General features: G+C 37.9%; 1 protein-coding gene across 4 annotated transcripts in view; it reads right to left on the bottom strand.

The window, feature by feature from the left end:
* Positions 1–2012: 2012 nt before the first annotated feature.
* Positions 2013–18124, bottom strand: part of DCLRE1C (DNA cross-link repair 1C) — a 40660-nt gene continuing 24548 nt past the window's right edge. For all 4 annotated transcript variants that reach the window (XM_004425342.3, XM_087420802.1, XM_087420803.1 and 1 more), the window contains 3 exons: positions 14942–15030; positions 14139–14233; positions 2013–3831 (listed from right to left, as the gene is read on the bottom strand). In XM_004425342.3, the coding sequence (XP_004425399.2) occupies positions 2906–3831; positions 14139–14233; positions 14942–15030 (1110 nt within the window). In that variant the 3' untranslated portion in view covers positions 2013–2905. The remainder of the gene's footprint in view (positions 3832–14138; positions 14234–14941; positions 15031–18124) is intronic.

Genomic DNA, 18124 nt, shown 5'->3' with positions numbered 1-18124 from the left:
AGGAGAGCTAATATTCTTTGGGCCTATCTTAGGCCCTTTATACCGTCCTCATGTGCGTCTCATAAATCTACGCAGTTGGTGCTGTCAAAAAAGTCACTACAGTACCCTGAAGGAAACAGGTTTAGCCCGGTTAGGTAGCGTTAACACGCCAGAGATCACCCCACTCAGAGGCAGTAAACTATACCTGACTATTTTTAATGTCTTTAACCAGCTTTAGGCAGACTTTTAAAAAAATCAATTTCTACTATGAATTTAAACAAACTTGTAAGTCCTGGATTCCTCTCTAGGGCAAATGTGGCTAGCCACTGGGTTTCTTCTGTGATATATCTTGGCATTTTGAAACTTTTTTTTTTCATTTTTCCTTTTACACTTCACAGTTCTTGTAGTGGCTACCTGATTTTTACTTCAGTTAATCCTGCACACTTTTATGCTCTTCTTGAGAGGTATTTTTGCATAGTGGTTAAGAGCATGGACTCCGGGGCCTGAATTGCCAGTGTTTGAGTTCTGGCTTTGCCCCTTACTAGCTCTGTAAACAAACCTCTCTGTGCCTTAGCCTCCTTATCTGTGCATGGGGATAATAAATGTATCTATCTACCTCAAAGGGTGGTTGTGAGGATTAGAGGAGGTAGTAGTCAGTGTGTAAAAGAATTAAGCATTGTCACAGAGTAAGCACCATATATAACTATTAGCTATAGTGATTATGTACTATAAACCTGTACTTTAAAATCTTTGGTGATCAAGTTTTTTGATAAAAGTGTTCTAGTGCTCTTAGCCCTTAACTTCATTCAGCCAGCATTTATTATGCCAGACTCACATATAAATCAATGAAAATGTGGCAGTATGTAATATTAAATTGATGGTGTGATTATAAAATGTTAATATATTCAGAAGAATGTTTACAGGCATGTTTTGAACACCTACCTTGGATCATAAGCTATACTATTAAGATAAAGTCTTAAGTGCCAGTGAATATATACAAATGTATATAGTTACTTTTATTACATAATTTATGATAAAGTATAACTAACATTTAGAGCTATAAATAAAAAATGAAGTATCTGGGTTTCTGTAATAGGCCTGTTGTAGTTATGACTAGATATTCAGCCAATGATTTGCAGTCCCTGCTGGTTCTCTCCAGTGATTTTATATTCACTTTGAATTTAAGTAATAGTCCTCACAGGGGAGATGGGCAAAATGGAATGAATATAACTATAATCCTGCCCCAGTCATACTGAGTTGGTAGAGTATATCATCAAAAGCTCAGAGCAGCAGCTGAGCTAAAAAAAAGGGGTCAGTGTTCCCTTAAAACTCCCCGTGTTCTTCCTTATATTCCTTTGCCCCTAGGTACCTGACTAGGCTCAGAGCAGTCACTTTTGGTGTACATATGAATAAAACTCACTCACTGTTGAGTAATTTAGGGCAGAGACACTACCTTCAATTGTGACTCAACCTATTGCTCAAAGACCAATCAGAAATGAACTGAACAGGCCTTACTCTCAGCCCTCTCCCTTAATAACCACACCCCCTTATCCCTCCTCTTATGCCAGTTTCTTAGCTGAAGTTTGAAGTCTAAGTGTCACTGTCCAGTTTCTCCCCCACGTAAATGGACAAGGGCTAATTTGTCATCCTCCCAACAGTTGGGAATGGGCCATTCCCTTCTGGAGAAATGAGAGGGCTGGCTCCCTGGGTCCTCTTGGCATTGGTCCCTCTGAGCACCCAGTTTATTTCCTCTCCCACTGACTCCTAAGTCTTGTAACCCTGATTGGCCTTGTGGATCCAATACTTATTTTTGGTCTAATTACCATGCAGCATGGTGGTGATGCATATCATTATTAGTTTAATTGATCTGCAAAATGTGTTTTAGAGACTCCGCTTAAACTTGTTTTAAGTGAAATCTCTGCTTTTGCTTCCTTATCTATGAATGTCAGCATACCAACGTGTTTACGAACATTTGTTAATAAAACTATTAAATCCACGTATAACTATAAAGAAGTTGAATGACTCACAGAACACACACTTTTGCCATTTAATTATTTTCTTTTAGGGCCTAATTTTTCTAGTTTTAATTTTACTGCTGTTTTCACACTAACATTCTTAAGTGATGTAACATCTTTTGAGATAAATAAGGGGCTGATTTTTTCCTATAGCCATCAGTTTATAGTAATAGATCCAAGTTTATTCTTTCAATTTGCAGTGTTTTTATGACCCAGGACATGGTCTGTCTTGGTGAATGTCCCATGTGCACTTGAAAAGCATGTATTCTGCTGTTGTTGGGTGGAGTGTTCGCTAAGTGTCAATTAGATCCAGTTGGTTGATGGTGCTGTTCAGTTCTTCTCTATTGTTGCTGATTTTCTGTATACTAATTCTATTACTGAGAGAGGAATGTTCAAGTCCCCAGCTATAATTGTGCATGAGTTTGTCTCTCTCCTTTCAGTTGTTTTTGCTTTGTATATTTTGACACTGTTGTTAGGTACATACACTTTTAGGATTATGACCTTTTATCATTAGGAAACTTGTCTGATACTAATATAGCCACTTCAGCTTTCCTCTAAGTAGTGTTTACACGGTATATCTTTTTCCATCTTTTGACTTTTAACCTACCTACCTATGTCATTTGAAGTTTCTTATAGATAGCACATAGTTGGGTTATGTTTTTTTTTCCCTTGTGTGTTTAGACCATTTTCATTTGATGTAATTATTGCTATGTTTGGATTTAGTTCTACCATATCTTATTTGTTTTCTGTTTTTTTCCCTTTATTTTCTGTTCCTTTGTTTCCCTTTACTGCCTTTTACATTCTATGAGCATTTTTAGGTATTCCATTTTAATTTATCTGTTATGATTTTGACTATTACCTCTTTGTATAGGTTTTGTAATGGTTGCTCCAGAACGAAATATTTTTAATTCTTAAGTATTTAAGAGTGAGCTTTTTCTTTTTTCAACTACTATACTCTCACCTGTTGCCAGCTTCTCATATAAATATTGCAAATGCTCTCGTTTAGGTAACTCAGCTTCTGGAGTTGAGGGAATTTCAAAATCAGAGGAGCTCTGTGAATCTGCATTGGTGCTAGGATTTAGCAACCTTGTTTCCTGAGGTATGTGTTTCCCACTGCTTAGAGTAGTTGGTTCTCCAACACTAGGAACTATATTTACATCTTGATCTCTGCTTTTCAAATCAGAGTAAGTATCCTTTAGGCAAAGTACATTTTGTTCCATCTGAGAGGCAGGAATATTCTCTTTGAGTCTTGGTCTGTAGCCACCTTTGTTCAAGGAGGTAACATCCCCACTGTTTCTCTCTTGGGACGATAACAAAACAGTGTCAGACTGGCTGTCCCAGCCTTGACTTCCTTGTTCCGATATGTGTGTTGACTGAGAAGAATTCTGGGAGGAGATGTGAGTGGATTCCCCATCGGAGTCACTGAAAAGCTTCGGTGACTGAGAGCCCCCTGCCTCTGTGGAGGAAGGGATGTTCTCCACACCATCATCTGTGATTTCATCATTTCTTTGAAAGAATACTTCCCACTGTGGTACTTCCACATCAGCCCTTTGCTGGTGATGTGGGCTAGGACCCACATCTCCTTGAGATGAAGCTGGGATTTGTAATTCTTCTTCACTTTCACTGTTGGATTCTTCACAGTCTATAAAGTTTGCCCAAAGGGAGGTTTGCATACTCTCTGCTTTGAAGCATCCTGTGCTTTGTCTCAGGTTTTCGGGTTGGTTTTGTGATCCTGCAGTCATTGGAAATACCTCAGGGTAAAGAGTTTGCTGGTTTGGAACCTTGTGCCTTAAAGGGACTGGCAGAGGATCATCAAAGAGATCATCTTCCTCCACCTCTGTAGGACAAACAAAACAGGTTTATAGGAAACACAGAATGCAAAGGGAGCTGTTTGTGCTTTTAATTAAAAACCAAGTTTGTAGCATTTAGCTACATTATTAATTTGTGGAATTACAAATAATAGGGAGTTCACTCTTCCAGGAAAAATTAAAAGGCCCCTTATTCTTGGGATAGTCTGAACAATTTAACTACCATCCTTCAACTTCTCATAATGCAAGACTGTGAGTTGAGAATATAGATCTGTGTTCCCCAAATAAGGCCACAATGCCTATATCAGTGGTTCTCAAATCTGGCTGGTCATTAGCATCATCTAGAGAGCTTTTTAAAAAAACACAGCTTTCTGTATCTCATTCCACACCTACTGAATCCTTGAAGGTGGGCTACCTTTTTATTGATACCTACTGTGTCCTACCAAAATGCATAATTTGAAGCCCTAACCCCAATGTGATGATATTCAGAAGTAAGACCTTTAGCGGATAATTAAGTTTAGATGACCTCATGAGGGTGGGACCCTCATGATGGGATTAGTATCCTTGTAAGAAGAAGAAGACAGACTTGTCACTTTCTTCATGCCCATGGACGAAGGAAATGAGAAGGCAGCTGTCTACAAGCCAGGAAGTGGGCCCTCACCAAGAACCGAACCTGCCAGCATCTGGATCTTGGACATCCCAGCCTCCAGAAGCGTGAGAAGGAAATGTCTGTTGCGTAAGTCGCCTAGTCTCTGGTATTTGTTACAGCAGCCAGAGCAGGCTAAGTGCACAAGGCTATGATAGCTTCTGGGGTGGGGGACACGCATAGATTAGATCGACTTTAACTAAAATACTGAATAAGCCACATTTAATGATAAGAACTAAAAGTCAACAGAATTCATTTTACTGATTTTTTAAGCATGCTGCATTAGCATATAGTGAGCCCAGTCCACTTAAATTCTTAACATGAGGAAACCTTACTTGGAGAATGAAATTCTCATAATATATGAAATTTACATAAATTAAAATGAGAAGGCACAGAATTGGGAGGAAAACGTTTTCTTGCTCTCTAATGGTTCCTACCTAAGAAGGAAATTAAATGCTCATGAGACTACTATGTATGGCAACTTATTGTTCTAGTGCTCAATGTGGTGTAAACTTTATAATTACCTACTTCTTGAAAAGCTAACTATTTTCCCAGTGATAAAGGATGTAGCTAAACACCGTGTTTTTAAAAGCCACTAAAAAAATAGAGACCATCACCCCATTTCACCAATGAGGAGACAGGCCGAGAGAAGGATGTGACAATGCACAGGTCAAAAAACTGGATAGGCAGAGCCAGGACTCAGACCCAGTTTTTAAAGTACAGTGTTCTATTGTGATTTATAATTGTTTATCTTGTCCTTCTTTTCTAGAGGACTTCAGGTGACTGAGATGTCTAGCTACTATATTTGGAATCATCCTAGTCTCCAAGATAAGGCTTTATTTTAAGTCACGGAGTATACATTTTTTTTAGCTCCTCTACTAGTATGCCAAAGTTATCTTTTTATGAAATGTTTATGTGTCATCTCTCATTTGGACAGTTTCATGCTCTTCTGGATCAGTGACTATACCAGTATCATTTTGTGTTTCAACTGTAAAATACTTTAATCTGTCAAAACATTTCCACATTAACTCACCTGTATGTATCTGAAAAACAAAGTTTCTATACTATTAGAAGTTTATTCTGACATGTATTTTTTCTATGTTATGACAATAAAAAATTTAAAATTTCTCTATATGGAAATGGAAAAGCATATAACACTGAGAAAATATCACAATAAATATTAAAGTGCTGAAATCCTTAATAGCATTTACACAAACTTTGAAATAAACCCAATAAGAAAAGGGACAAATTTCATAAATAATTCATAGATACTTTCCACTGTCATGCACTTTTGATGTCTGTATAAATTGGTATAATCATACTGGAAAACAATTGGTGGTATGTATCAAGCAACTTAATTTCTACAATTTAACCCAATAATCATGAGAGATGTGAAATAGACTTACATGTACAATGTTATTCATCATGATATTTGTAAAACTGAAAAGTTCAAAATAACCTAAATGTATAATGACAAAGATTAAATATACCACTGTATAGTCATAATGCAAAGTATGAAGCCATTCAATTGGTGTTTTTGAAGAATAACACAAAAATTTTCCAATAAAAAGTTTAAATGTATGTGTATATATGTATATACATATATATGTGTATATATGTGTCTGTGTATATATATAATGTGTGTAATATATGTATGTATATATATTTATATATATATATAAAATAAGGAAATAATAAGGAACATAGTCAAAAGTGACCCAGAAATGATAAAGAAAAGCCATAGTTTCTTAAATATGACACCAAAAGCACAAGCAATAAAAGAAAAATTAGATAAAATAGACCATCAAAATTTATAATTTTACACTTCAGAAGACACCATCAAGAAAGTAAAATGACAAGCTGTAGACTGGGAGAAAATATTTGCAAAACATATCTGATAAGGACTTATATCTAGACTATATAAAGAACTCTTAAAACTCAATAAGATAATCCAATTTAAAAACAGGCAAAAGATTTGAATAGACGTCACCAAAGAAGACAAATAAATGGCCAATAAGCATGTGAAAAAAGCTCAACATCAACAAAGAAATGCAAGTAGAAACTATAATGAGATAATGACTTTACACCCACTAGAATGGCTATAATGGAAAAGACAATAAAAAGCGTGAGCCGGCACGTGGAGAAATTGGAATCTTTATATATTGCTGGTGGGAATGAAAATGATGTGTTCAGTTTGGAAAACGGTGCGTCAGTTTCTTAAAATGTTAAAACATAGATTTACTGTGTGTTATAGCCTAAATGTGTCCCCCCTAAAATTCGTATGTTGAAGCCCTAACCCCTAGTGTGGCTGTATTTGGAAATGGTGCTTCTAAGGAAGTAAAGTTAAGTAAGGTCATAAGGGTGGGACCCTGAACCAATATGATTAGTGTCCTTATAAGAAGAGACTTCAGAGAGCACTGTCTCCCTACCTACTCCCCCCAGCACATGCCCCCAGGAAAGGCCATGTGAGCAAAAAGCAACATGGCAGCCGCCTACAACCAAGAGAAGAGGCCTCAGAATGAAACCTGCTTTGCCAGCACCTTGATCTTGGAATTCTCAGCCTCCAGAACTGTAAGAAATTTCTGTTGTTTAAGCCACCCTGTCTGTGGCATTCTGTTATCACAGCTCAAGCAGACTAAGACACCATATAACCCAGAAATTCTACTTTTATGCTATCTACGCAAAGTAAATAAAATATATGTCCATAGAAAGACTTGTACACAAATACAGCAGCATTATTTATAACTAAAAAGTAAAAACAACCCAAATGTCCACCAACTGGTGAATGGATAAATGAAATATATATTCATACAATGAAATATTATTTGGCAATAAAAAGGAATGAAGTACTGATACATACTACAAGATGGATGAACTTTGAAAACTTTATGCTAAGTGGAAGATGCAAGGCACAAAAGACCAAATGTTGCATGGTTCCATTTATATGAAATGTGCAGAAGAGGCAAATCTATAGAGACAGACCATAGATTAGTGGTGACCTAAAGCTGGAGGTGGTAATAGGGAGTGACTGTAAATGGGCACAGTTTCTTTCTGGGGTAATGGAAATGTTCTGAAATTAGATAGTGGTGATGGTTGCACAAATCTGTTAGAGTAACAGTGATGGAATTGTTCGCCTAATAAGGGTGAAATTTATGCTATATAAATCATATTTCAATAAAGCTTTAAAATATTGACAGTTTAAAGCAAACAAAAAGTAATATATTATGGGGTTTATAACAGAGAAGTAAAATGTATGAGAATAATAGCACAAAGACTGGGAGGGGGAGAAATGGAACTATACTGTACTAAGCTTCTTATACCATAATTGAAGTAGAATAATATTTTCTTTTCATTCTGATAGGTTAAAGATATATACTATAAACCATTAAAATAATAATATTTACAGCTAATAAGCCAACAAGAGATTAAATGGACTCTATCAATATTCAATCCAAAAGAATGCAGAAGAAATGAACAGATGGAACAAATAGCAAGATGGTAAATTTAAATCTAACTATATCAATAATCACATTAAACCTAAATGGTCTAAGCTCTCCAATTAAAAGGCAGAAATCACCAGATTGCTTATAAAAAAAAAACAAGACCCAATAATAATGCTGCCTACAAGAAAGCTACCTTAAATATAAAGACAATTAGGTTAAAAATACAGAGATGGAAAAAGATGTGCCATGCTAACATTAATCAGAAGAAACTGCAGTGGCTATGTTAATATCTGATGAAGCAGATTTCAAAGCTAAGAATATTAGCAAGGATAAAGACTCATTTCCTGGGGGGGCCCTGTGGCTTAGCGGTTAAGTACGCAAGTTCCGCTACTGGCGGCCCAGGTTCAGATCCTGGGTGCACACTGACCCACCACTTCTTGGGCCATGCTGAGGCCGTGTCCCACATACAGCAACTAGCAGGATGTGCAACTATGACATACAACTATCTACTGGGGCTTTGGGGAGAAAAAGGGAAAAATAAATAAATAAAAGAAAAAGAGGAGGATTGGCAATAGATGTTAGCTCAGAGCCGGTCTTCCTCAGCAAAAAAAAGAGGAGGATTGGCATGGATGTTAGCTCTGGGCTGATCTTCCCCCCCAAAAAAAAAAGACTCATTTCCTAAAGATAAAGGGGTCAGTTCGTCAAGAGGACATAACAATCTTAAATGTGTGTGTACCCAATAATAGTGCTTCAAATAGATGAAGCAAAAAGTGATAGACTGCAAGGAGAAATAGACAAATCCACAATTATAAATGGAGATTTCAACAACTTTCTCTCAATAATTGAGGAAGTAGAACACGAAAATCAGCAAGGACATAGAAAACTTGAACATTATCAACTAACTTGACCTAACTGACATTTATAGAACTTTCCACCCAATAGTAGACATATTTCTTTCAAGTACACATGAAACATTTACCAAGATGGCCCATTATTCTGGACCATAAAGCTCAATAAAAATCATACACTATTTTTTCTGACGACAATAAAATTAAATTAGATAACAGAATATCTGGAAACTCCCCCAAAATTCAGAAACTAAATAACACACTTCTAAATAATCCATGCATCAAAGAAGAAATCAAAAGAAAAATTAGAAAATATGTGAACTGGGGGCCAGCCCAGTGGCGCAAGTGGTTAAGTGTGCACGCTCCTCTACGGCAGCCCGGGGTTTGCCGGTTCAGATCCCAGGTGCACACCGACGCACCGTTTGGCAAGCCATGCTGTGGTGGCGTCCCATATAAAGTGGAGGAAGATGGGCATGGATGTTAGCCCAGGGCCAGTCTTCCTCAGCAAAAAGAGGGGGATTGGCAGATGTTAGCACAGGGCTGATCTTCCTCACACAAAAAAAATATATATATATTTGAACGGAATGAAAATGAAAACAAATCAAATTTGTGAGATAACAATTAAAGGGGGAATCATATTAGGAGAAAAAAAAGGGAGTCTCAAATCAATGACCTCAGCTCCCACATTAAGAAATTAAAAAATGAAGACCAAAATAAACCCAAAGTAAGCAGATGAAAGGAAGAAAGATCAGAGTGGAAATCAATGAAATAGAAAACAAAAAAAAAAAATAAAAAAGCTGGTTCTTTGAGATCAGTAAAATTACCAACCGCTAACAGACTGATCAAGAAAAACCAGAAAAAACACAAATTAAAATTAGTAATATTGGGGCCAGCCCAGTGGCATCGCAGTTAAGTTTGCGCACTCCACTTAAGCGGCCCGGAATTCGCAGGTTCAGAACCCAGGCACAGACTGATGCACCACTTTGAGCCATGCTGTGGAGGCATCCCATATAAAGTAGAGGAAGATGGGCACAGATGTTAGCCCTCAGCAAAAAGAGGAATGGCAACGGATATTAGCTCAGGGCTAATCTTCCTCACCAAAAAAAAATTACTAGTATCAGGAGTGAGAGAGTTGATATCACTAGATTCTGCAGATATTAAAAGAATAGCAAGGGAATATCGTGAACAAATTTATGCCAAAAAATCCAGCAACTTAGATGATATGGACAAATTTCTTGGAAGATACAAATTACCAATGCTATTCAAGAAAAAAGAATCTGAATAGCCCTATATTTATTAAAGAAATTGAATTTGTAGTTAAAAACCTTCCCACAGAGAAAACTCCTGGCTCAGATGACTTCACTGGTGAATTCTACTAATCCTTTATGAAAGATATAATGCTAATTCTTCATAAACTGTTCCAGAAAATGGAGTATAAAGGAATATGTCACAACAAGGCCAACAATATCCCAATACCAAAACTACACAAATACACTGCAGGAAAAAAGACCAATATTCCTCCTCAACCTAGATTTAAAAATTCTTATGACAATTTTAGCAAATCAAGTCAAATAATAGCTAGAAAGGATAATACATCACAACCAAATGGGGTTTATTCTGGAAATGAGAGGTTGGTTTAATACTTGAAAATCAATCAGTGTAATTCACCATATTAACAGACTAAAAAAGGAAAACTATATGATCATCTTAATAAATGCAGAAAAAGCATTTGACAAAACCAATATCCATTCTTGATAAAAACTCTCAGAATATTAGTAATAGAAGGGACTTCCTCCACCTGACGAAAAGCATCAATGAAAAACCTACGGCTAACATCATACTCAATGGTGACAGAATGAAGGCTTTCCCTCCAAGACTGGCAACAAGGCAATGGTGTCCACCCTGGACACTTCTATTTAATACTGTAGTAGAAGTCAAGCCAGTTCAATAAGGCAAGAAAAAGAAAAAAGCATCAAGATTGGGAAGGAAAAAGTAAAACTGTCTATATTCACAGACAACATGATAATCTTTGTAGAAAATGCAGTGGAATCTACAAAAAAGCCACTATAGTAAGAGAGCTTAGCAAGGTTGCAAGTTACAATATCAAAATACAAAAATCAATTGTATTTCTATATAATAGCAACAAACAATCAGAAATTGAAATTTAAAAAGGAATATTATGTACAATAGAATCAAAAAAATGAAATATTTAGGAGTCAATCTAACAAAAGATTTGCAAAACCTTTACACTGAAAATTACAAAACATTGCTGAGAGAAATTAAAGAAAATATAAATAAATGGAGATATACCATGTTCATGGATCTGAAAACTCAATATTATTAAGATGTCAATTCTTCCCAAATTGATCAACAGATTTAACAATCCCAATCAAAATCCCAGTAGTGAATATTTTTGTACAAATTGGCAAGCTGATTTTAAAGTTCATATGGAAACGCAAAGGACTTAGACTAGCTAAGACAACTTTGAAAAAGAACAAAAAAGTTGGAGAACTTACATCAGTTAATCTCAAGATTTATAAAGCTACAATAATCAAGACAGGGCACTACTGGTGTCAAGATAGAGATCATGGAATGTAACAGAAAGTCCAGAAATAGGCCCCCACATATATTGTCAATTGATTTTCAACAAAAGTGCAAAGACAATTTAGTGGAGAAAAGATCATCTTTTCAACAAATGGTTTTGCATGCCCACATGCAAAAAAAAAAATTTATCTTGGATCTGTACTTCATACCATATATAAAAAATAACTCAAAAATGGATCACAGACCTACATGTAAAACATAAAACTATAAAAACTTCTACCAGAAAACAGGAGAAAATCTTTGTGACCTTGGGTCAAGCAAAGATTTCTTAGCTACTATACCAAAAAAAGTAAAAATTCCTTATCAAAATTAAAAATTTCTGGGGCCAGCCCAGTGGCATAACAGTTAAGTTCATGTGCTCTGCTTCGGCAGCCCGGGGTTTGCAGGTTCGGATCCCAGGTTCGGACCTACACACCACTTCTCAAGCCATGCTGTGGTGGCGTCCCATATAAAGTGGAGGAAGATGGGCACAGATGTTAGCCCAGGGCCAGTCTTCCTCACAAAAAAAAAAAAAATTTAAAATTTCTCCTCTTCAAAAGACTGTTAAGATTGCAAAAATAAGCCAAGACTGGGAGAAAATCTTTGCAAAGCATGTAACTGAGTAAAAGCTTGTATTCAAGGGGCCGGCCCGGTGGCGCAAGCAGCTAAGTGCGCACACTCCGCTGCGGCGGCCCGGGGTTCGCAGGTTCGGATCCCGGGCGCGCACCGACGCACTGTTTGTCAAGCCATGCTGTGGCGGCGTCCCATATAAAGTGGAGGAAGATGGGCACGGATGTTAGCCCAGGGCCAGTCTTCCTCAGCAAAAAGAGGAGGATTGGCATCAGATGCTAGCTCAGGGCTGATTTTCCTCACAAAAAAAAAAAAAAAACCTTTGTATTCAGAAACTCTCAAAACTCAATAATAAGAAAGCAACTAAACAATTAAAAAATGGGTAAAGATTTGAACAGAGACTTCACCCATGAAGACACATAGATGGCAGATAAGAACATTAAAAGATGCTCAACCTCACTACCATTAGAGAATTGCAAATTAAAACCAGGAGATACTGCTACACACATATTAGATATCTAAAATTTTAGAAAGTCTGCCCACACCAAATACTGGCAACAAGTAGAACAACGGAACTCTTATAGGAAGCTGGCAAGAAGACGAAATGGTCCAACCACTTTGGAAAACAATTTGGCAGTTTCTTTACAGCTACCATATGAACCATTCTGAGGTAGGAAAGCGTAAGTCCATACAAAGATTTGTACATGAATGTTCGTAGCAGCTCTATTTGTAATAACCAAAAACTGGAAACAACCAAACGTACATCAGCAGGGGAATGGATCAGCACATGGTGGTGTAGCCATGTAGTGGAATACTATTCATCAATAAAAAAGAATGAACTATTGATACATGCAACAACATGAATGAATCTCAATATAAATATGCTAAATGAAATAAGCCAGACATACCGTGTGATTCTATTTATAGAAAATTCTAGAAGATGCCAACTAATCTATAGTGACAGAGAGCAGATCAGTGGTTGCCTTGGCATGGGGGAGGACACAGAAGGGCAGTGGGGAGGAATTACAAAGTGGCACAAGGAGACCTGGGGGTGATGGACATTTTCATTATCTTAATTATGGTGATGGTTTCTCAAATATATGCATATGTAAAAATGTATCAAATTGGACACTTTAAATGCAATTTATATTATATCAATTACACCTCAGTAAAGCTGCTTTGAAAAAACCTACAATTAAGTTTGTATACGAGAAGGATTAAAAGATGTATTACATGATAGATTTAACATTTGAAATTAATGGAATTGTTTTTCTAGAACCTTTTAATTCTTGAAACAAAAACAAATGTGCTTTCTTTCAGACACCAGTAATAGGCTTACTGTATCAGTCCTGAATTGGCATCTAAATGCTTTTCAATTAGATTCTAAATGGGAGGAAATGCAGGAATGGAGATGAGAAAGACAGGCCTAGATTAGAACCCAGCCCCATCACTTCCTCCTGGCTGGACCTCGGGGACTTACTTCACTCTAAGCTTCAGCTCCCCTGTTGGTACAACTGGGATGATCCACCTTGTGGGTTGGTTTTGAGGTTTAGCCCTAACATATGTAAAGGACCTAGGCACAATACCTGCCATACAGTAGGTGCACAATAAATATTATCTTTTCTTATCTACTATGTTTTGGTCATGTCTTAGCTCTACGATACGTAACTGGCTCTCCACAAAAGCAATGAAAATCCAGAATCCTCACCACGAAAGCTGGCTGCTGTACAGCAGCAGAGCTTCGCTCAGACTCTGAAGTTCTGGTTTCTGCCTCAGAGCTTACCTCTGCTCTTCGCTGGAAAATGACAGTAGCAACGAAAGAAGGTAGGAAAGTCTGGAGAAAATCCATTTGTGTAAGCACTACTGATCAATCTGATGGGAATGATGGCAAGAGTTCCTATTATCAGCATGTACTAGTGTCTTGAAGGAAAGGTTCAAGGATAACAGCACAGCCTGTCCTCATGGCCTACACAAACCGCAGGGCATATTTCCAGAAAGCTGAGAACACCATTTAATACAGGCACAGTTCTCTTTGCCACATGTTTTAAGCCTGGGAAGGAGAGCGGACTCCTGATTTTACAGGTTGGAGACAGGAAGGCAAAGCATTTCCTGATACCATGTGACAAGTCTGAGTGACAGTGGGTCCCACGCCCAGCTCCACGCCATGCAGCTGTCACCAGATGAGCACCCTGAAAAGCAGCCTTGCAGGGAAACCCCCACCTCTGAACCAGGGTCATTCTTCTCACCTGAGTCTTGGTGGGTTTTTCTAGCTCTCTTCAGTTTTCCAAGTGGTTTATACTTTGGCTCAGTGCTTTGGGAAGATCGGCATAAAGGCTTTAAGCTGAAATGAATATGAATACTTTATTTTTCCTGTTGGGAAAGCTGCTGGAATGTAAGCATCATTTATAGAGATTATAAAAACGTGACCATGGGGGAAATCACACAACTACTTTTAAAAACTGAAAAACAATGTTTAATAATTAAAAATCACTTCAATATAATAAACTGGTAAATGTAAGCACTTAAATATAACCTGGTAGATATCTATGTAACTGTAGGATGGAGGGAAAGCAAAACTCACATCTTTGCTCTTGCACTGCAGAAAAGCAGGTCCCTGTCCTAAAACACCATCAAGTCACACAGTGACACTTCTGGCACTCAGGGCACACAAGACAGCTAGCTGCTTCCCCTTCTCTGTTTAATAGGGGTTACTTCTCTCTTGCAAGAATCTCACCAATTTGATTTCTTCACTCTAGAGGCCGAAAGCTAAGACACAGTGAAGATAAAATATGAAAGGGCACAGAAATAAGATTTGAGGGTCTCCTGCCCTTTGTCCAGGGCCTCATTGCCAACTGTGGAATGCCAGATTCCCAGCAGCCTTTAGGATTATATATAACATAACCACTTGAAGAAAGCCTTTATGCTCCCAACCAGAAACATAATTACAGCCACATCTGTTTCACATCCTTGCCTCTGTTCTCAGGCCCAAAACTACTCTCTGGGTCCATCTCATTCAACAACCCAAGTTCCACGAACAGTAACTACTCACCTCTCTATAACTTTATCCATAGTTGTGCCTACTGGAAGGACATTTGCGTATACGTTCACAGGACAGATGTAGCTCAAGAAATCTTTAATCTAGAAGAAGGAAAATAAAATGGGTCAATTATCTGGAAGGTAAAAAATCTGGGTGTTAGAGAACAGCTAAAGGGAAGCCAGGGGAATGAGAAGCAGAACTCTCCCATGGCTGTGGTTCTCAGCCCCAGCTGCACATGGGGTCACTTCTTAGGAAAAAGACACACTCAACACTCACGCCCCGCCCCCAAAGACACTTTTAACACTGAGCACAGTGGGGCCCAGGAAACAGTACATTTACCCATTCTTCAGGGCATTCTGCTCCACAGAAGGGACCAAGAATCGCTCATGAATGGGATTCAAAGATTCTGTATTTCTTTAAGTGACATTAGTTTCCTTGTCTTAGAAGGTCAGCCACATTAAACAAAGCCCTTTCTGGTAAGTTAGAATTTAGCTGTGTATTTAATACACACAAGAAAACAAGGTCTTAGATTGCATTTCTCTCCTCCGACAAATAATTGTTAGCAATACCAAGGGAATTGCATCTTCAAGTTTCCTTGATTTGCTTTAATGGTTTGTTCTAATCTAAACAAGGACAATTACATGAAAAAATTTCATGAATACCTTGATTTTCTGCCAAGCTCAGAATGCTAAACAGAGGAACTCTGTCACTATTCCTCAAAACATCTCTACAACCCAGACGGCATCAGCTTTGTCACTTATTAATAAGATCTTGGTGAGCTTGTGATCTCGGTCAAGTTACCTAAGTGTCTAAGTCTTAGATTCTTCATCTAAAAGTACAAATGAGATAACGCATGTAAAGTACTTAGTCTGGTACCTGGCACATGGTTAAACATTCAATAAAATTATCCATTACTAAGTTGATCATGACAACACGAAGATTTTTATTCCCTTCTACAAAGGGAGAGACTAAGGCACAAAGTAATTATTAGTACCGACGTTTTCAAATAAAGGACCAAATCAAAAGAGGTAGGAACCCAGGAATTATCAATAACTCCACATTAAAATAAAATGGCTCCTTAATTAAGACAGGAACATCCATTCATCAGATATTTTTCATAAACCATTTCTTTCATACTTTCAGAGCAGGCATACAAATAGAAACCATTGTATACCTGCCTGCAACCTATATGATTTGCATAATCCACCCAAAGTTGAGGCTGGGAGAAATCTGAGGCTTTTGAAGGGAATAAAGATAAAGAAAGTAAGGTCAAGCCTATACCAGAAACAATTCACTTCTTCCACTCAGAGATGAAGTGGCCACAAAGAGAAGAGAGACACCCAGGAGAGGTCTCTCTCTCGTACAAGTCGATGCCCTTTCATCAGATGCCTGCCTTAAAACAACTCATTAACACAGTCAGTTCTCACTATTTGCAGTAATGTTCTATAAAGTCACCTCCAACACCGAACCACTGCTCCCAGGGGAAATACAGGGTTCCTGTGAACTCCGGCTCACAGCATTGTTGCCAACCCACCAATACATAACTTTGTTTTATGTGTTTCTATTTAAAGACATCTTACTTAATATACATTGTTGATCCATTAACAGTGAACTCACAGCCAGCAGCACTAGACTCAGGCCTGAACAAGCTCATCAAACACATGTATTTTCTCCGTTAAGGCACATCCCCGCCTTCTTGCCCTCAGGAACACAGCGCTTCACCACTACGTTTGGGGGCTGTTTTAAACACTGAAATCACCAACAAAGAGCACAGAGATATGAAAAACGCAGCACTCAAGAGACCTCGAAAAGGACGAATGTTGTCAGTAACTGAATATAAGAGCTGAAACAAGAAGGCAGGGTGCCACCTGGCTCGACCTGCATTGGGAATGTGCATGTCGGGAGACGCATTTTTCACCGCTCTGCTGTGCATGTCTGCAAATGGCCACAAAGCACCATGAGTATTGATTTGGGGGTTACCAACAAATTCTAGCGAGTAGGCAAATTTGTAAATGAGGAATCCACGAATAATGAGGATCAACTGTATTTAGAAAAAAACTGAAAGGAAATATTTAAGTCTACTATTTACGTTTTTAAATATAGTTCCAGTTCTATATATAGGATATAAGCCTAATAATTACAGCCGTTTTCAGGAAAGCCTCTCCCTTTCTCACCAGACGCTCTGAAAGAAGACTAAGCCGAGCGCAGGGTAACCCTACCACGTGCGCAACACTCGCCCTAATCTAAGGAGGGGGGAAGAGAGTCGGGTCAGCTGTGTCATCTCTGACCCAAGTGGCAGGGAAACACCTCCTTATTGGGAGGTAATTTTATGAAATCCCAGGAGGGTTTGTGCTTCCCAACTTGGCTGCTGACTACATGGAAGAAGAGAAATAAAAGAGAGGAAGAGTTTTGACTGAAAAAGTAGGGCCTAGCCTTTTTCCCGGTTAGGTGGCCTCCCTGTGGCTGAGACTTTCTGTCTCAGCCCCTGACGCTGAGCCAGACGCCAAACCACGGACACATCACCAGCAAGGGGCTCTGACAACACCCTAAGATTCAGGATAAATTGATTCAGAAAACATTAACTAACTTATACCATCAAATGAAATACGTCCAAGCTGCTCTCAGATAACCTATTTGTACCTGCAAGTTAAGGTCCGTTATTTAATAGAGATGTCACTGTGATATTTTGATAATTGATAAAGAATCATTTACAATATTATGGCTGATTTGATAAGAATGCCGCTACCTGGAGCTCTGGAAGATTCCACCCATTCAAATCATTAACACATCCACAGCTCGCTGCTGCAGACCTATATCCATGTGTCCCAAATACAAAAATAATAGTTATCCAGGAAATGGATTTTTAAGGGCAGAAATGGCAAAACTAAAATTATATATGACAAAGTGTCATAAAAAGCCTGCTTTTATATTGCTTTTTCTCCAATACATGAAATTACTGAATCTCTGCACTTGTAAGATGCTAGCACTTACTTTGGAAATGCATGAGGACTTTGCACATAAATTACACATATCAAGTTCCAATTCTAGTAGGTCAATTTCCTATATAAAAAGTAGCATAACGAAACTATTTTAAGCTCTCTTTTTTTTTTTTTTTTTTTTTAAAGATTTTATTTATTTATTTTTTCCCCCAAAGCCCCAGTAGATAGTTGTATGTCATAGCTGCACATCCTTCTA

This window comes from Ceratotherium simum, chromosome 32 (genome assembly GCF_057802395.1).
Source record: "Ceratotherium simum simum isolate JZ-2026a chromosome 32, ASM5780239v1, whole genome shotgun sequence".
NCBI classification, from domain to species: Eukaryota; Metazoa; Chordata; class Mammalia; order Perissodactyla; family Rhinocerotidae; genus Ceratotherium; species Ceratotherium simum.
The sequence above is the reverse complement of the archived record's forward strand: the minus strand, read 5'-3'. Positions and strand labels throughout refer to the sequence as shown.